The sequence below is a fragment of the Biomphalaria glabrata genome, chromosome 1, assembly GCF_947242115.1.
Source record: "Biomphalaria glabrata chromosome 1, xgBioGlab47.1, whole genome shotgun sequence".
NCBI classification, from domain to species: Eukaryota; Metazoa; Mollusca; class Gastropoda; family Planorbidae; genus Biomphalaria; species Biomphalaria glabrata.
Window position 1 is genome coordinate 76302457 of NC_074711.1, and position 20594 is coordinate 76323050.

The following is a 20594-nucleotide window of genomic DNA, read 5'->3' on the forward strand; positions in this document are numbered from 1 at the left end:
CACATATGTTTACAGTTTATTTATAAGACAAACACAACCTCTTCTTCTTTATCATATTTTGTATGACATAGAATTGTAGAATTATCTGAATCCATTTTAATTAGTTTACAAAAAATTAAGGAAATTAAATGATCAGTTCCAAAGGGCACACATTTCATGTCAAGATATATTGCTGTTATTTTAGTCTAAGGAAAAACAAAAACTTGCACTGGAGCTGTAGTCTCTGGAAACGCTCTAGATCACAATTGATGTCTCATTGGTCCAGAGATGACGTAATGCAATATTAGCTTAATGTTATGTACGTTTACTAACACTAAAACACTTGGACACAAAGATACAGGCACGTTGTTTGTTGCATATGCTAGGACAAATACGTACAAGTCTTTATTTTTCCACAGAGTCGTTTGAGCATGGTAAGGCTTCCCTGAATCAGGAAGACATTGAGCATAGCAGAGTTTAAGTCATTAATTACACACACGACCAGATTGACAGGTGGATACGCGCAGGAAGTAATTATCTTCTGACTGATCGTCTGTAATTTATTAAATAAGAGAAATGAAAACATTTTTATTGCGCTTCTTTTAAATATCAACAATGTAGGTTTCAGTATCAAGATGTGTTTTGTATTTTTTTTTAAATTGATTCATACTAAAGTCTTACCAACTCGATGAAATTGTAGGGCCTACGTAATGAGTAGTGAAACATGATGACAATGAAATACGATGGCTATTTGAGAGCAAAGAGCAGGTTTCATGAGACCACGATCAATGATATCACACCAGTGATCCTAATTAAACATGTAAACAAACATTATAGAATGTGCTAACACTTTTCGCTTTCTCATTTTATTGATAGGCTTTTTTTTCTTTTTGTCATTTGTTTATACATTTACCATTAAAGACAGCTCCATTCTTTGCTTAGAACTAAAATTTACTTTAAAAAAAAATTAAAGTCCTCCACATAGAGAATCGTGTTTCTGGACATAGAATTAACAAATAAATAAAGAATACACAAAACTAAATATGTAGAACATGACTGTTAACATACAGTTTTGATAAGTCAGTATTATCTTTTGTATATGGAAAACTTTGAACGACAATAGATTTACATTTAAAGCCTAGGGTGACCTCCAGACATGAGACCTCCAGACATGAGACCTCCAGACATGAGACCTCCAGACATGAGACCTCCAGACATGAGACCTCCAGACATGAGTCCTCACAATAGCCTTGTACTTCGACCTGTTTCGATTCTAAAAGAAGGGGGAAAACACTTGTGTTGTGTTTATCACAGGAATAAAGGAAAATAAAACAACTGACACAGATCTAGTGTGTGTTGCGTTTTTTTTTCTCACTGTAAGTAAAGTTAAGGTTACGTGTATTTTCAGTGAGCGTCGTTAGCTGGTTATGTTTGTTCTGGTAAGTTTTATGTTATGTTATTCTCTGAGTATCAGCCTAGTTGTAGATATTCGTTACTGTATTGTCTAATATTATTTGCTAATATGTCGGTAGGTAGATCAATATACTACGTATACAAATTAGCGCAGAGCAATATATATGTTTACACGAAGTGCTCCTTATAAAACTTTGTTATGGAGTCTGTGTGTTTTGACTAATGTAATACACGCTGCCCATGTCCAAGATGTTATTGTATGTACCATATATGCATATTTACTAAAATGTTATTGTATGTACCAGGAGTAGGTTCGATTCATTGAATAGCTGTAGGGAGCCCCAACCTAACAACTCCATACAATAACACGGCATTTGACTACATTTAAGACTTCATAATAGTTGCATGTCAAAATGTCTTAAATGAATGAGGCCTACATGGTCTTTTTATTTACGTTGGGGTTTTGCATTGGACATTTTAAGGGTATTATTTTAGCTAAAAAATAATCAACTTTTGAGCACTGCGCATGTCATAGGAGGGAAATATGAGTTTATCGAATTTTTGATTGAGGAATGAACCAAGGATCCACAACTCTTCTATTAACTCCTAAGTACTTAATACTTTAATGTTTGGATGACAACTGGATCATGCTTTAAGCACAAGATTTCAACATGCTCACCTTTCGTCCTTCGCCTTGACCCCCTCCTGACACGATTTCACTATTAGCCAAGAAGTGGGTAACTAAAGTAGACCGCTACTTGACGTGATATCGATGTAACCCCACAAGCATGCCCGACAGTTTAACCTATTTTTACGACTTTCAGTGAGGTGAAGTCGACTCTCAAAGTGTGAAAATAATGTGCCGCTCAACTTTCCTCTTACTCTAATTAATTAGAGGGTGAAGTTTCATAAAATTGCTTAAAGGATGCTATGTGTGGAAGTCCCGTTAATATTTTTTGACATTATTGTCGTTGAAAATAAAAACTAGATTTTCTACATTTCGGACGTTTAGATCTGCGTCTTTCACTGAACCATTGTATGTGCTGAAATGTATGCTACTGGAGTAGATCTAGACCATGTTCTCATTGCTAATTTTGTTTAAGGCCCAAAATCAAATACATTTTCAAGGATTTCTCCTTTTTTGTTTTCGCTTCGGAACCCTCTAATGAAGCTAATGAAGCGCTTTTCTTGATCCCTTAGCAGGTTAAAAAGCAACAACAGCAGGGATTAAAACACTGCTAGCTAGGCCTACCAGACACCTACACACCCAAACGAGGACAAAAAAAAACAATTAATGAAGCTTTAAAATTAGACGTACAACTTATTGAGTCCAACGAGGAAACTTGTAAGTAGGTCTAAATCAAAGGCTGTAAAATTACAAGATGATCGTATTTCATTTGTACTTTCTGAGAAGATTGATCTCAATGAGTTAATAGAAAGTCCTTATTGTCTCATTTCTTATTTCCATTTACTAGGACAAACTTTTACAAGTGCTTCTTTTGCCTTAGTGCCATTATAGCATGGAAGGGGCTGCCTCAATCAGCCAGGAAAACGAATGGCTTAGCAAAGTTTTTAACACCCTTATAAGATTGGTAATATTCATAAAGTTTACCCCCCCCCCCCCGCTCAAAAAAAAAAATTGACATCTTTCTGTCCTTCAAATGTAGTACTGATCCTGTACACAGTGATGTCACTAGGGTCGATGTCACCCCCCCCCCATAAGGAAACACAATTTCCCCCTAAAAGACAAACAACTCTTGTCTATTTGTTTCTTTATGTTGAACACTAAAACTGTAAGCTAATTCATTGATGGTTACACACGGAAATGCAAATGAATTACATTTTAAAATTTTGTCAAAAGTTCTAATATAAATTAAAATGTACAATTATTGAATAGAGAAACCTTGAGTTGAATATATTTTTATTAGAGATTATTTAAGAACTCCTTACGGAAAAGGTTTTAAATTATACTAGCGTTTCTCAAGCAAATCAAGTACTGAACAGGTTTACCTCCTGCGAAACATCATCAAGCAAAGCCTAGAATACCAACAAAGGATACTGATAAGTTTTGTAGATTTAAAAAAAAGTTTGTCAGCGTCCATGGGAATCACTCTGGAAAATAGCAAGAGAATAAAGCATCTCGCAACAATTAATCCAGATTTTCAGTGACATGTTTAAAGCAAATGAAGCTGTTGTGTCACAACAGACGGTGGAATTCTTCAACATCGAGACGGATATGAGATTAGGGCGTATTTTATCCCCATTTCTCTTTCTTTTAGCCATCGACGATGTCAAAAAAAAACCCCATTAAGCAGGCTTCATTAGGGTTCCCATGGTGTAAACCAAACCGAGTTGGATTTTGCTGACGACATAGCAACTTTGAAATACAATTAAATGTATACACGAGATGACGGATAAAGACGCCCTCAAATTATTCATATTGGCTGCAGGTTACCCAGTACCCCATCAACATTGGTCATACAGATCCCGAACAAATAGAAAAAGTTAACCTACTTAGGCAGTGGAGACATGGAGAATGCATACCATGGTGTTGAATGTCGGATCAGGTTGTCTTTCAAAAAGTACGGTCTATCTGAACAAACAAACCAATTAGTCTGGAGATTAAAATCCACCAACTCAATACAATAATTGTTCCAACGGCCTCATACGCTTCGAGATGTGGAAGGTTGAAAGAGGATGAACACTGGAGGCTGAGAAGGATTGACATTTGTGAGACATATCATTAGACAAGATGAAACACGTTTACCAAAGTCAGCCTTAACATAAAAGCCAAAGAGAGGAATGCGCAAACATGTCCGTCCACGTCTAACATGGCGTCACACCTCTTTAGAAGTCCTGAATTTCGTGGGTGCCAGCTGGGAAGTGGCCGTGAAAGTCGCCTTAGTCGGATTTCTGTGGAGAGAGTCTGCAACTCTATGTGTCTAATGGCGAGCGAGGGGCTTAACAAAAGTTAAGTACATCACCTAACTGGTCAGATTAGATGTTTGGGGAAGCGCCTTTGTTCACTTAGAACTGCGCTAAAAGTTTTCTATATTTCTGAGCTTTAGAAACTCTTTCTCCTGGCGTCTACAACTCTTTATTTGTCTCATAATAGGAAGATTACAAGTAAAATAGAATAACATTAAGAAGGTTTGGGACATGCTGATACTAAACAGAGAGCGACATTCGAGGTAGTAATTTTTATTTTTAAAAGTGCATTTTGGAAAAGTTTATTTTTTCCACTTGGGTGTCACCCCCTGGTGGGTGTCACCCGGTGCGGCCCGCACTCCCCGCGCCCCTGTAGTGACGCCACTGCCTGTGCATATGTCCAATAAATACTAATATCCCATTCCTTTAGGTGTTGTAGCAGTGTATACATGACATCATTTGTAAGCCAGTGTGTTCCAATCAGCAAGATGGGAAGGATTGAATTTGATTGGTAGATTAGAGGCCATTGAACAAAAGCAGTAAACAGGGTGAAAGCGGGACGTTTTTACGCAACCAAAAGCCAACACCACTGGACACCATCATTAAGATGACGGACATTTGGTAACCCTAACCATGGAATAACTGTATAGAGAGAGGGCATAAGTTGTTTTTTTAAACAAGCATATAAAAAGGGACTTTGTGCAGTGTATTTTTTCCCGTCATGATTCTACCACATCTACCGAAATGCTATTAGTTTCTTACAAAGTAAACCAAATTTTTTAGCATAATTTTCCCTCTTGGTGAGTAATTTGTCCTTCTCCATTGTGTCCATAGTCTTAACGAAGGGCATAACACGCTTTGCCATTACCAAAGAGAAATGAATGGTTGGGAACCATTGGAAATAATTGGATAAATATAGCAAGATATCGCATTCCTCATCTACTAGCTCGCCGTAGAATGATCAACAAACCCGCTCATACATACAGGCACTGCACTGCATACATTGCTACTGAATGAACAGAGGCACACACATACACAAACAGTGCAGATACCTCTGCTGGATTAACAGACACTCACATACAGGCAGTGAATACTTCTTGGTATGTGCACACACACAGCTACATAGTTAACGGACACACACACACACATACATGATAGCAGTGCACGGTTTAACATACACACGCTTCCATGCTTTAAATGGATAAGTTATGACATCAACAGTGGACGATTAGCCTCATGGCTAAGAAAAAACTTTTTTTTTTGTACATTTAGGGTTGTAAACAAACGTCTTATTAACTTCCATCTATAAATCTAGACCACACTCACCCAATGTCAAAATGCAGGGCGCAGTCCCAAGTAATTATACGTGTAGTAGGTTCTTCTTTTGTAAAGCCTTTCTTTGTATAGCCTTTCTTTGTAAAGCCTTTCTTTGTAGAGCCTTTCTTTGTAAAGCCTTTCTTTGTATAGCCTTTCTTTGTAAAGCCTTTCTTTGTATAGCCTTTCTTTGTAAAGCCTTCCTTAGTAAAGCCTTTTTTTTGTAAAGCCTTCCTTTTTAAAGCCTTTCTTTGTAGAGCCTTTTTTGTAAAGCCTTTCTTTTTAGAGCTTTTCTTTGTAGAGCCTTTTTTTGTAAAGCCTTCCTTTGTAAAGCCTTTCTTTGTAGAGCCTTCCTTAGTAAAGCCTTTTTTTTTGTAAAGCCTTCTTTTGTAAAGCCTTTCTTTGTAGAGCCTTTTTTTGTAGAGCCTTTTTTTTTTTTGTAAAGCCTTCCTTTGTAGAGCCTTTCTTTGTAGAGCCTTTTTTTTTTGTAAAGCCTTTCTTTGTAGAGCCTTTTTTTTTGTCAAGCCTTCCTTTGTAAAGCCTTTCTTTGTAGAGCTTTTCTTTGTACAGCCTTTTTTTTGTAAAGCCTTCTTTTGTAGAGCCTTTCTTTGTAGAGCCTTTTTTTGTAGAGCCTTTTTTTTTTGTAAAGCCTTTCTTTGTAGAGCCTTTCTATGTAAAGTCTTTCTTTATAAAGCCTCTCTTTGTAGAGGCTACTGGGGCTACAACTATTATTTCCATTTCACACAGCAAGCCTCATGGTATGCTACGTAACAACTAAGATAATTAATTTTTGTAATTGCATTTTTCAGCCCAAGACACAAGTTGATCATATTAATGGATTTCTTTTTTTTTCTGTGTGAAAGTGAAAACGAATTTAAACCATTAGCACTGTTGTAGATTAACCGACATGACGTAACCTATTTTTTTTTGCGTAATTTATTTCTTCCTTTAGAACTATGCAGTAGTCAGCTGGCAGTACTGATAAGACTTTATTAAAAACAACATGCTTATAAGATAAAGTCTACGAAACAATGCACATTCTAATCAATACGTCATGCTCGCAGAGGTATTATACCATCCTGGCCTAGGCTGGCTAGACCGAGTGCACCTCACGCAACGGTAAGTCACAGCACTACTTTTACTTGGTCTAAGGTCTATTTTGTTCTGTTCAATTTGTCATAAGTATTCACATCTGATGTTTCATATTCAAATTACTATTAGCTACTAAAGTCTTCGCAATAAAGGTAAAGTAGTTTTTGCATTATAGGGGCTTTCTTTTCTTTTTTAGACCAGAGTTTCTCAACTTGATTTAAAAGAGCTCATTGATTATTACGTTATATAGGTTAATGTCAATTACATTCTTCATTTACGATCTTTAACATAACAACACATGTTTGGGTTAGGGGTTATGGAATATGGGAAAATAGTAGGCCTATATAAGATAAGAAATAAAAAAAAAACTAAGCAAAAAGTGTTTTTTTGTGTGTTATTTTTTTCACAATTAAAATAAGATTCCAATAATTTGAGCGAATAAAGATAATATTTTTTTGGCCTTTCTATATGTTTCAATGTCTGGGGTTCTGCAGAATATTTATATAGGGAATAGTATTATTAAGTCTGAATTCGCTATGAACAGAAAAAAGTTTTTTTTTGTTTCTAATCTTCTTTTCTGCTATCTTCTATTTTAAGAGAAACTCAACAATTCTGAACAATGCGGTGATTACAAGGAAACTTCTTGATTTACTGGATGGGTTGAGTTCTTGAAAAAATCTAAAAAAAACAACAACAGAAGCTGCGATATCAAAGCTTGACTTGTGGTTAACTTTGACTCAAATTATCTATGTGTCATCTTGAAAACATGTAGGCCCTAATCTCATCAAATTGAAAAAAGAAACAAGAGACGAAATCAAACGAGAGTCCTTACAAGACACATCCATGCCATCCATGAAACAGCAGAGGACAGGATGTATCCAGAAGTTCTGTTCCTGCAGATGGACTCTAGCCTACATGCTCTTCTTGTTAAGGATATGTCAGACTGCCCTGAGACAGAGTATCGGGATGTGTCTTGTCTGTATGGTGGACAGAACTGACAACAACATGTCTTCCAACAATCAAACTTGGAATGACCAAATACATTTTCAAAGGCCTGGTTTCACTCTAATGTCCAATATATCAGAACCAGTCCTAATAATCACAGGTAGAATACATTTGATTGAAATCAACAAAAAATTGTTTATTTAAATTCCTTTATGTCGATAAATACTTAAAAACATTTTGACATTTTAAAAAATTATACCTCTAATAGAACAATTAAATAAAAAAATGTATTCATTCAATATATTTTGTTTTAAGATGAATCACGAGAATTTGAATGGGACTCCAAGTTTCAAGGACTCGTTCTGTCTTCCTACTATTATGGCTACCTGCTGACACCACTTCTAGCAAGCTATGTGGAACGTGCGACGGGTGCCAAGTCTCTTGTGGCCATTTCTATCGGGTTTGGGGCTTTGATCAATTTCATCACGCCCGAGCTGACGCGTCTAAACAAGTTCCTACTGGTGGCACTGAGAGTGGTGGCCGGAACAACGAATGTATGTAAGATGTAAATTTGGTATGAGATTATTATTTTTATTTTTAAATGCTCAAAATTTTAGCAAACAGATTGAGACACTTAGCAAATTAAAAGTACACCGAAGAGTAAGTGAAAAAGGAATGAAAGAGAGAGAGAGAGAGAAAAATAGAGAGAGAGAGAGAGAAAGAGAGAGAGAGAGATTGATCAAACCACCGATAGAGGAATAACACGTAGGATGAAGACGATTGACACACTGTTGGAATACATAATGCGATATAAAGTTCTGTTGCTTAATTCAAGGATTCAAAAATAACATTGGCAGTCAAAGTGTTTCAGTTCAGATAGAGACTATTCACGAATGTACCAGATTATTTGTGAAGGGCAGTGACGTAGTAAGGTAGTCATGACCCTGAGCTCAAGAATATGATGATGCTTAAAAAAAACATGGAGTATGATGGAGTCACATACAATCCAAAGTGACAGTGTCAACACTCAGTTCCGTAAGGCACATCTTAAAGTGGCTCTATTAGAGTCCTGACATGCATTGCTTTTGTAGTTTAAAAAAAAAAGATTATCTTTCAATATCCTCCCTGGTCGTAATGAGCCTCTTCCTGCCATGGTTACTAACTTGTTACGCCCCTGACGAAGGAATCCTCCATGGTGTAGTCCTAATTCCCCAAAATACACCAGCCTTTATAATAACCTTGTCTCATTGTGTATTTTAATGGACGAAGTTTATTTACATTGAAAGTCTAAAAGTGGGATTATTAATTAGAGTTGCGTTAAAGGCGTGAACAATATTAACAAACCAGGATCTACCTGCGGGAGGTGGGGGCAAGGATGTAATGATCTTCTATTCCGAAACATGTCAAATAATTTTTAAAGTAACGTCTGTAAGATATACGATAAGATATATAGCTAATATTTAATATTTGATAATGATTTATGTAGCACATGGTGATACATGCATGATCTAGGTATGTAGCAAGTCACTTTCCTAAAAGTAAGCACCTGTCCTAAAGTCTCCACAGAGATTTTCAAAAAATTACATAAGATGTGCACTTAATTTAAATGCCATGTGAAAAACATTGTACAATGGTGCACATGTAATTAAATCATTATAAAATATTTGATATATATGAGACACAACGTTTCCCAAGCTCACTCTTTGACCTCATACGAATGTGTTCCCATAAACTTCATGTAACTTAATGCTGCTGATTCTTCCTCTTGCGTTATACAATTGATAGCCTTCACTCGTAGGACAACTTCGGTTCATTTCATAGTGATTAATTTATAGCGTCAATAAGTTGGTTTAATTTAGTTAGTAATGGAAGTTTACCCCCGGCGTACAAGGGATTTTCCTGCATCAGATGTGGCAAAATATGTAGGTCGCAACTGGGTTTGCGTGGTCACAGTGAAACACTGCACTCATTTTTGGAATTAAAAACGTCATTTCCATGATTTTCAAATAGGTCAATTTGGTACTAAGAAACAACATACTTCGACCGTACTTCGACGAATGAAAAATTCAGGATTTAGTTCAGTTTCTTGTGAGTCCATGAGTAAAACATCTTTCTCACAACTTTTGACTTCGAATGACTTTGACTAGTGAAAGATAACCATTAGTTAGAACTTTAAACTAGCAATGAAAGATAGCCTTGATCAGAAATGAGAGATAAAATGGGAGCGGTAAATATCTACTTATTCCAGAATGTTCTGTACATGCACCCATTTTTCAATCCCCCCCCCCCCTTTTTTTAATACATAATCTTCATAAAAGCTTTGATTGTATTTGGAATGATGACATGTAGAGAGGGATGGGCGAGGTCAAAATAGATAAGCAGATTATCGATTTTATCAAAGCCTACTACCCCATTGCCAAAAGTGCAGCATTCCCGAACAACTAAATCGAAGAATGTTTTAGGGCATTCACAGGAGTGTCTTAAGGATAATTATCTTCCCTGTGATTGAAATATAGTTACTCCTAGCGTTAGCATGAACTGGCGGCCAAATCCCAACCTCAGATAAGAAAATGATCTAGCTCGTATAGGATGTTAAAAGGCAAATCAGGCACAATTGAGGTAATACAGGACGATGCATACAGCTGAATAGCCAAGCATTAGAAGTTGACTCCTTTAAATAGCCAGGGCAAAACATAACAAGAGATGGAGCATCACTAAAAGAGATAAAAATCTGGGGCTTTCACAAAGATAGAGGCACATTTTGTATTCCTTATGCTAGAACTAATTCGTACAAGTTCTCTTTCTTTACTAGTGTCATTAGAGAATGGAATGGGTTGTCTGCTCTTTCTTTACTAGTGTCATTAGAGAATGGAATGGGTTGTCTGCTCTTTCTTTACTAGTGTCATTAGAGAATGGAATGGGTTGTCTGCTCTTTCTTTACTAGTGTCATTAGAGAATGGAATGGGTTGTCTGCTCTTTCTTTACTAGTGTCATTAGAGAATGGAATGGGTTGTCTGCTCTTTCTTTACTAGTGTCATTAGAGAATGGAATGGGTTGTCTGCTCTTTCTTTACTAGTGTCATTAGAGAATGGAATGGGTTGTCTGCTCTTTCTTTACTAGTGTCATTAGAGAATGGAATGGGTTGTCTGCTCTTTCTTTACTAGTGTCATTAGAGAATGGAATGGGTTGTCTGCTCTTTCTTTACTAGTGTCATTAGAGAATGGAATGGGTTGTCTGCTCTTTCTTTACTAGTGTCATTAGAGAATGGAATGGGTTGTCTGCTCTTTCTTTACTAGTGTCATTAGAGAATGGAATGGGTTGTCTGCTCTTTCTTTACTAGTGTCATAGGAGAATGGAATGGGTTGTCTGCTCTTTATTTACTAGTGTCATTAGAGAATGGAATGGGTTGTCTGCTCTTTCTTTACTAGTGTCATTAGAGAATGGAATGGGTTGTCTGCTCTTTCTTTACTAGTGTCATTAGAGAATGGAATGGGTTGTCTGCTCTTTCTTTACTAGTGTCATTAGAGAATGGAATGGGTTGTCTGCTCTTTCTTTACTAGTGTCATTAGAGAATGGAATGGGTTGTCTGCTCTTTCTTTACTAGTGTCATTAGAGAATGGAATGGGTTGTCTGCTCTTTCTTTACTAGTGTCATTAGAGAATGGAATGGGTTGTCTGCTCTTTCTTTACTAGTGTCATAGGAGAATGGAATGGGTTGTCTGCTCTTTATTTACTAGTGTCATTAGAGAATGGAATGGGTTGTCTGCTCTTTCTTTACTAGTGTCATTAGAGAATGGAATGGGTTGTCTGCTCTTTCTTTACTAGTGTCATTAGAGAATGGAATGGGTTGTCTGCTCTTTCTTTACTAGTGTCATTAGAGAATGGAATGGGTTGTCTGCTCTTTCTTTACTAGTGTCATTAGAGAATGGAATGGGTTGTCTGCTCTTTCTTTACTAGTGTCATTAGAGAATGGAATGGGTTGTCTGCTCTTTCTTTACTAGTGTCATTAGAGAATGGAATGGGTTGTCTGCTCTTTCTTTACTAGTGTCATTAGAGAATGGAATGGGTTGTCTGCTCTTTCTTTACTAGTGTCATTAGAGAATGGAATGGGTTGTCTGCTCTTTCTTTACTAGTGTCATTAGAGAATGGAATGGGTTGTCTGCTCTTTCTTTACTAGTGTCATTAGAGAATGGAATGGGTTGTCTGCTCTTTCTTTACTAGTGTCATAGGAGAATGGAATGGGTTGTCTGCTCTTTATTTACTAGTGTCATTAGAGAATGGAATGGGTTGTCTGCTCTTTCTTTACTAGTGTCATTAGAGAATGGAATGGGTTGTCTGCTCTTTCTTTACTAGTGTCATTAGAGAATGGAATGGGTTGTCTGCTCTTTCTTTACTAGTGTCATTAGAGAATGGAATGGGTTGTCTGCTCTTTCTTTACTAGTGTCATTAGAGAATGGAATGGGTTGTCTGCTCTTTCTTTACTAGTGTCATTAGAGAATGGAATGGGTTGTCTGCTCTTTCTTTACTAGTGTCATTAGAGAATGGAATGGGTTGTCTGCTCTTTCTTTACTAGTGTCATAGGAGAATGGAATGGGTTGTCTGCTCTTTATTTACTAGTGTCATTAGAGAATGGAATGGGTTGTCTGCTCTTTCTTTACTAGTGTCATTAGAGAATGGAATGGGTTGTCTGCTCTTTCTTTACTAGTGTCATTAGAGAATGGAATGGGTTGTCTGCTCTTTCTTTACTAGTGTCATTAGAGAATGGAATGGGTTGTCTGCTCTTTCTTTACTAGTGTCATTAGAGAATGGAATGGGTTGTCTGCTCTTTCTTTACTAGTGTCATAGGAGAATGGAATGGGTTGTCTGCTCTTTATTTACTAGTGTCATTAGAGAATGGAATGGGTTGTCTGCTCTTTCTTTACTAGTGTCATTAGAGAATGGAATGGGTTGTCTGCTCTTTCTTTACTAGTGTCATTAGAGAATGGAATGGGTTGTCTGCTCTTTCTTTACTAGTGTCATTAGAGAATGGAATGGGTTGTCTGCTCTTTCTTTACTAGTGTCATTAGAGAATGGAATGGGTTGTCTGCTCTTTCTTTACTAGTGTCATAGGAGAATGGAATGGGTTGTCTGCTCTTTATTTACTAGTGTCATTAGAGAATGGAATGGGTTGTCTGCTCTTTCTTTACTAGTGTCATTAGAGAATGGAATGGGTTGTCTGCTCTTTCTTTACTAGTGTCATTAGAGAATGGAATGGGTTGTCTGCTCTTTCTTTACTAGTGTCATTAGAGAATGGAATGGGTTGTCTGCTCTTTCTTTACTAGTGTCATTAGAGAATGGAATGGGTTGTCTGCTCTTTCTTTACTAGTGTCATTAGAGAATGGAATGGGTTGTCTGCTCTTTCTTTACTAGTGTCATTAGAGAATGGAATGGGTTGTCTGCTCTTTCTTTACTAGTGTCATTAGAGAATGGAATGGGTTGTCTGCTCTTTCTTTACTAGTGTCATTAGAGAATGGAATGGGTTGTCTGCTCTTTCTTTACTAGTGTCATTAGAGAATGGAATGGGTTGTCTGCTCTTTCTTTACTAGTGTCATAGGAGAATGGAATGGGTTGTCTGCTCTTTATTTACTAGTGTCATTAGAGAATGGAATGGGTTGTCTGCTCTTTCTTTACTAGTGTCATTAGAGAATGGAATGGGTTGTCTGCTCTTTCTTTACTAGTGTCATTAGAGAATGGAATGGGTTGTCTGCTCTTTCTTTACTAGTGTCATTAGAGAATGGAATGGGTTGTCTGCTCTTTCTTTACTAGTGTCATTAGAGAATGGAATGGGTTGTCTGCTCTTTCTTTACTAGTGTCATTAGAGAATGGAATGGGTTGTCTGCTCTTTCTTTACTAGTGTCATTAGAGAATGGAATGGGTTGTCTGCTCTTTCTTTACTAGTGTCATAGGAGAATGGAATGGGTTGTCTGCTCTTTATTTACTAGTGTCATTAGAGAATGGAATGGGTTGTCTGCTCTTTCTTTACTAGTGTCATTAGAGAATGGAATGGGTTGTCTGCTCTTTCTTTACTAGTGTCATTAGAGAATGGAATGGGTTGTCTGCTCTTTCTTTACTAGTGTCATTAGAGAATGGAATGGGTTGTCTGCTCTTTCTTTACTAGTGTCATTAGAGAATGGAATGGGTTGTCTGCTCTTTCTTTACTAGTGTCATAGGAGAATGGAATGGGTTGTCTGCTCTTTATTTACTAGTGTCATTAGAGAATGGAATGGGTTGTCTGCTCTTTCTTTACTAGTGTCATTAGAGAATGGAATGGGTTGTCTGCTCTTTCTTTACTAGTGTCATTAGAGAATGGAATGGGTTGTCTGCTCTTTCTTTACTAGTGTCATTAGAGAATGGAATGGGTTGTCTGCTCTTTCTTTACTAGTGTCATTAGAGAATGGAATGGGTTGTCTGAAGCAGCCCGGGAAACCAACGACTTAGCAGAGTTTAAGTCATTGATTAACATGCATGACTAGATGACACATGAGACGCGTAGGACGTAATTGTCTTCTTTTTTTGAAGTAACGTCTGTAATATATAAGATTTGAAGATACGATATTACTAAATTGTGAAAAAAATAAAATAGTTATATCAGTTTCCAAGTAAAAATAAAGTTGTATTCTTTGCTAGTAGGGATGCCGTGGCTGAGTGATTAAGCACTTGGCTTCCGAACTATGGGTCCTGTGTTCGAATCTCGGAGGGAACTGGACCTTTGAATTTTGGGATTTTTAGTTGTGGAAAGTAAAGGCGGTTAATCGTTGTGCTGGCCTCATGACACTCTGCTCGTTAACCGTTAGCCATATAGATTACCATAAATTCCTCAGCCCTATAGATAGCAAGGCCTGAAAGGGAAACAACTGCTCTTCACTAGTGGTTTCTATATTCCCATATGAACACTGAAGCTGCTTTTTAGAGTATATGCTACAGAAAACTGTTGGTTTCAGATGCCAGGAAAATAAAATAGGCTGAAATACTTATACTAGTCGACACTCTGACAGGCAAAAAAGAACTCCTTAATACTTTGAAGAGATGAAAGCTGAGCTGGGTCGGTCACGATTCACTGTTGAAAATCATCCTTCAAGGTACAGTACAAAGAAAAGCTGGCTAAACAACGTGATATTCAGTTTCTGACCGGGAATAGTGGAGGGATTGGTCACAGCATTTTTACGGAATCAGAGACTTGTGGTGTTAATGGTGATGATGATGTAGGCGTACATTGAAACAATCATAATGCTGTTTCATTCATCATTGTTGTCAATAATAACTTCCTTCACAGGGTATGATTGATCCTGCAGTCCAACATTTGTGGTCTGTCTGGGCACCGAAATCTGAAATAGCTTCTCTGTGTGCCGTAGAATATGCAGGTCAGTGTTTTATTCTCATTCAATTTGCTTTTTAATAAACTTTTCTAATCCAAAAACTATAAAATAGACCTATTAATGAGAGAAATATCTGTGTTTTTTTTCACATTATATATTTTTGTTGGACTTTTTTTTCTTTTAAATAAGTATTCTAAATGTGACTTTTTAATTGTAAAAAAATTTACACTAAGCAAATTACCTATATTATTTTAGAATAGACTAAATAAAAGATCCTTTATGGTATATGGTATATACCCAATATACAGATCTATTGATTACTTATTTTTATCTAAATGGAACACTGTTTTACATAGATCTTGATCTATTCTAGTTTTTAAAGGAGCAGAAGTCATGCATGCAAAAGTATAGACAAAAATTTATACCACTCACTTGGACTTGACATTTTATTACTAGTATAACTGTCTTTTTAATTTCCAGACTTTATATTTCCACCATGAAATGTTATTTCATTTACAGGTGTAAGTGTCGGTGGTATATTTACATTCCTTATCTCTGGATTATTATGTCAGATTCCTTTGAACAATGGCTGGCCTTTTGTTTTTTATTTTTATGGTAAAGTAAAACTCATTCATTAACTCATTGATGCATATATTCTTCTCCCTGTCTCTTTATTTATCTGTCTGTCTCTCTGTCTGTCTGCCATCCATCCAGTCTGCCTGTCAGTCTATCTCTGTCCATTGCTCTGCCCTCTATTCATGTATCCTGTAGGATGCTTAAGGTAATTTAGGCCACCAGCATAAAATTGTGTTGGTGGTTATGATTTTTATCTTCTGAAATCCCATTGCCACATGATGTTGTGTCCTGTTTTAGTCAGGAATTTTATGGCTTGGTACAAGTGGAAGCTTATTTATTAGCTATTATGATAAATTTTATTCAAATTTGAAAAAAATCCAAAATTCCTTTTTGTATAAACTATTTTATAAGTCACACTTATACACTTAAAGTGTTATCTGTGATTTTGTTTTATTTCTCTCTATAGTAAATTTACCTTCTTAATCTGACCATGCATTTTATTACTGAAAAATAAATTCTTCTGTTCAAATGATTCTAATGATTTTTTGTGGCTATTATTTATTTTTCTTTTAGTAAATGCTTGTACATTGAAGTTTACATTTTACAAAAATTAATTGGTCTTAAAAGAACTTTTGCTGAAACATACTTATGCATTTCTTAACCCAGGTTGTGGTAATTTACTTTGGCTTCTTATGTGGTTTATATTGGTATACAACAAACCATCAGACCACCCTCGCATTTCTGATGCTGAACTTGAGTATATTGCCTCACAAACCTACCATAGTAATAGCACCAAGAAAAAGGTAAATCTTTTACTTGTTCCAATTTGGAGTGCAGTAATGACAAATTTAATAATGTACCAGGCTCGGTCTTTCATTGAAAGTTTTTAAATAAGAAGCGATATTCTTACATAAACACTGATGTCTTATTATAAAATGCAAAGAAAAGTATCTAAATTATCAGAATCTAGTGTTTTCAAGTGGTAAAAATTTTGATTTATGTTAGATATAGAACTAATTAAATTTTCCATGACAACCCCTAAACAAGTTTTTAAGAAAGCCAAACTTTTGGACTTGTGAAAAACAAACTCACATTCTTTACCATCCCTAAATAAATTCAATAAGAAAACATTTTTTTTTAACAATATTTGTACATTTTGGAAGAAAATTAATGTGAAGAAATGTTTGGACTAATAATGAATGATAATTAAAAAAACATTTTAGTACACTATAGCTATAATAATGATTTAAATATGAATTACAGTTGAATACATTTTTCAGCTACATCCTCCATGGCTGAAGATTTTAACTAGCCCTGCTGTGTGGGCCTTGATGTTGGCCTCATCTACCTACACATGGGTTTACTCCTGGGTTCTGTGCTACCTTCCAATGTACATGCAGGATGTCTTGAAGTACAGCATCACTGAGGTAACCACAGTAGTCTCCCTAGGGTCTCAATTTTGTTGTTAAAACATCTGCTGCTCAACAACATTTAAAGCACTAACTACATAGGTTTTTTTTTAATTCTCATCACACATAAGTATCTTTTACATTTTGTTTCTGAGTTCTGTTTAAACAATCCAGATTTTTTAAATAGATCATCAATGAGAACAATCTAATTATATATATATACTTATTGCTTCCATCATTTTAAGATTTAGAATTTTTAAATGATATAGTACAGATCTAATATTGCTTCCACAATTTTAATATTTAGAATTTGTAAATAATATAGTAGAGTCAAAATAGTTTTAAGTTTTAATTTGCTTCCATCATTAGAAAGATATGACATGAGTTACTGGTAGGTATTTGTCAATCAAAAATATATATCAATAAAACATTTTATCTATCAATCAATTTTTCTATTATTGAATCCAGTAGAATAAGTGGTAAATGTGTAGCACATGACAGTAAACTGAGTGGTAAATGTGTAGCACATGGCAGTAAACTGAGTGGTAAATGTGAAGCACATGACAGTAAACTGAGTGGTAAATGTGAAGCACATTACAGTAGACTGAGTGGTAAATGTGAAGTGCATGACAGTAGACTGAGTGGTAAATGTGTAGCACATGACAGTAAACTGAGTGGTAAATGTGAAGCACATGACAGTAAACTGAGTGGTAAATGTGAAGTGCATGACAATAGAGTGTAGTAGCTCAAGATTTATACTTTCTTCATTAACCAGAATGCTGTGTTATCTCCATTACCATTTGTGGGAAAGTTTCTGAGTGGTCTCTTCTGTGGTTACCTGTCTGATAGATTACTTAGAACTAGCCTATCCATTACAGCCAACAGAAAGATGTTTATGATGATAGGTAATAGTCTTATCTATACATCTGTTTATACCTTTTTTTAAAAAAAATTGTATATTGATAAGGCTTATTTTACCTGAGTTCTGTCTGAATCTCTGTTTGCTAATCTTTACAAGGTTGCTTCCTATTCTTATGTATTTCCTATTGTTTAAAAAAATGTTAATAGTAAATCTAAGTCCAACAGAAAGATGTTTCATATGATAAGTAAATATGTCAGTCTTATCTATACAGCTTTTTGTACTATTTTTTATAATGATATATTGATAAGGTTTCTATCTGATTCTCTATCGGTTTGCTAATTTTTACAAAGTTGCTTCCTATTCTTATATGTTTCTTATAATGTTTTAAAAAAATGTTAATAGTTAATCTAAGACCCTCTTCTGTGTTTGCCAGGTTCTATTGGATGTGCTGCAGTCACAGTGGCCATAGGTTTCTTAGACTATGACTCTCGTGTATTGGCAGTTGGACTTCTGGTACTTCTGGTCACATTACAAAATATATCTACAGTGACCATTAGAGTCAATGTATTAGATATTGCTCCCAGGTAAAACCAATTTTAGAAATAGGCAACTGCTTGCATAATTCAGTAACTAATAGATCTTGTTTTTGTCTACAAGAGTTTATAAAAGCTGTTTATTTGAACTACCTTATAATATCTTGACTTGTTAAAAAAGGTGTTATTGAATTTAAATCAATTTAAAAAAGGTTTTGTTAACTGCCCAAAATGATGATTTAAATGATATTTAGCTGATTTATCTACTTAGTAAGTAAGTAAAGTACCCTTTTCGGACCTTGTGGTCAATAGGACAGATGATGTAAATATCATGTTCTGGTCAACTGTTAATGAGGGTGTTAAGTAACCAGTGCAATGATCAATCACTGAACTTTCCCAAACTAAAGTCAGGTAGCCATTAGAGTTGTATATCTACTTAAATTAGAACATTTCACTTTATCCTTTTTAAACTCAAGTGTTAAAGTATTTTTCTTTCATTCTTAGATATTCCGGATTTATTTTAGCCATAAGCAATACTATAGCTGTTGCTACTTCCTTGACAGGACCTCTTGTCACATCAGCTGTAATATATGAGGTAATAGAAAAAAAAAAGCACACGCTGAATCAGGGTATTTAAGTTTAACATTGATTCTCTATTCAAATGGATGAAGGGAAATAACTTTTTTTTTGTTTTAATAGCAGGACAATCAGAAACAATGGCAGACTATGTTTTATGTCGTCGCTTCTCTCAGTCTTATAGGAGGACTCATTTTTATGGTTTTAGGAGAGGCAAAAATACAAAGTTGGGCAGATGACACAAGAGGTAATAACTTCCCTACTATTATACACAATAATCTTAAATAAATTATAATTGAAATACATTTATGAAAATTAACTTTCAAACTGCTTTAACTTGGACAGATTTACCACAGTTAGTTAAATATATATATATATATATCATATAAATGGTGAATATCTTTGTATTTATAAGTCTATTTTTATATGTATCTAAATAGGTACCTATGTACTTACAAAATGAACTTACCTATGTAATTACTAAAAATTAAGATAATTTCATCAAAAAATAGATCTAGATCAATCAATTGATCATTCTCATTCCCTTTCAACTCTTTTTTTTTGTTAGGTGTAAATATTATTGAAATAAATGAGTTTGATACCAAAGTCATGCCATCTACTGATTGTCCACACAATGTGATAACATGTCAACACACAGACCAATTGGATGAGGCCACATCTCATATGCTTCATGACAAAAGTGTCAAGATTGAGGCAACCATAAAAGGACACACAACACAAGTAACTAGAAAATGTTCGGGAAATGAAATACTGACAACTTGAGTAGTACCTTAAGGGAATTTCATTGCTAGTTAAGAAAACCATCAAAATCCAAATTCACACTCATGCTTGGTTTACACTGCAGTGTTCCAGCCTAACAAATAATTCCATTTGCTACTATTAATAGATGGCACTACTAACATGTTTTGAGAAAAAGTAAAAATCTAGGTATCTAGATATTAACATCTGTTTTAATTTCATTTTTAACATCATTTGGCTTAAGCGGAAATTAAAATTTTGCTAGGAAGAAAGTTAATCTAAGTAGGAAAATAAAATAAAAAAGCTAACGCTTGAAAATCAACCTTGTCAAATTAAATCTAAGATTTTCATAATTTTTTTTTTATTGATATAGAATTAGACTTACTTAAAGACATTCAATTACTCGCTTATATAATAAAACAGTTTGCAAAAGTGTATTTCTATTACTTCAAATTTTAAATATTTTTCAAACAAAATTCATATAATCTTTTAATAGATTTATTTTATTGTTAAAACTATTTAAAAAATACAAAATTTCCCTGAATGTTGAAATGTTGAGAAAAAAAAAAACACTGATAACAAGACCGAATCATAACACTTTGATCTACAGGTCAAATACCTTTGCTGCTGCATTGCTGGGGTGTTTTACATACACAATTATTGTTACAGCATCATAAGCTCTAAGGAGAGTATTAATTCTATTACTCAATTAGAGCACAGCCAAATCATTGCTGTCTTTTTATTTTCCAGCAATTTGTTTGTTACACTAAAAACAGTATTAAATGTACTTTCAAGGTACTTTCAGGTTACACTACTTAGATTTTTAAAAATATCTACTGTAAATATGATGTACT

At 35.1% G+C, this 20594-nt stretch overlaps 1 protein-coding gene across 4 annotated transcripts; it reads left to right on the forward strand.

The window, feature by feature from the left end:
* Positions 1–1273: 1273 nt before the first annotated feature.
* LOC106078675 (sialin-like) lies at positions 1274–20313 on the forward strand. Of its 4 annotated transcripts, XM_056015235.1 has the most exons (14): positions 1274–1418; positions 4508–4583; positions 6587–6753; positions 7324–7831; positions 7987–8225; positions 14983–15070; positions 15545–15640; positions 16268–16404; positions 16882–17028; positions 17786–17915; positions 18306–18456; positions 18910–19000; positions 19105–19228; positions 19550–20313. In XM_056015235.1, the coding sequence occupies exons 4-14, from the start codon at positions 7570–7572 to the stop codon at positions 19762–19764; spliced, it is 1680 nt and encodes a 559-aa protein (XP_055871210.1). In that variant the 5' UTR covers positions 1274–1418; positions 4508–4583; positions 6587–6753; positions 7324–7569; the 3' UTR covers positions 19765–20313. The 4 variants fall into 4 exon arrangements, with proteins under 4 accessions (XP_055871210.1, XP_013095108.2, XP_055871215.1 ...); XM_013239654.2 differs by lacking the exon at positions 4508–4583; XM_056015240.1 differs by lacking the exons at positions 1274–1418; positions 4508–4583 and adding an exon at positions 2723–2737.
* The last annotated feature ends 281 nt before the right edge of the window (positions 20314–20594 follow it).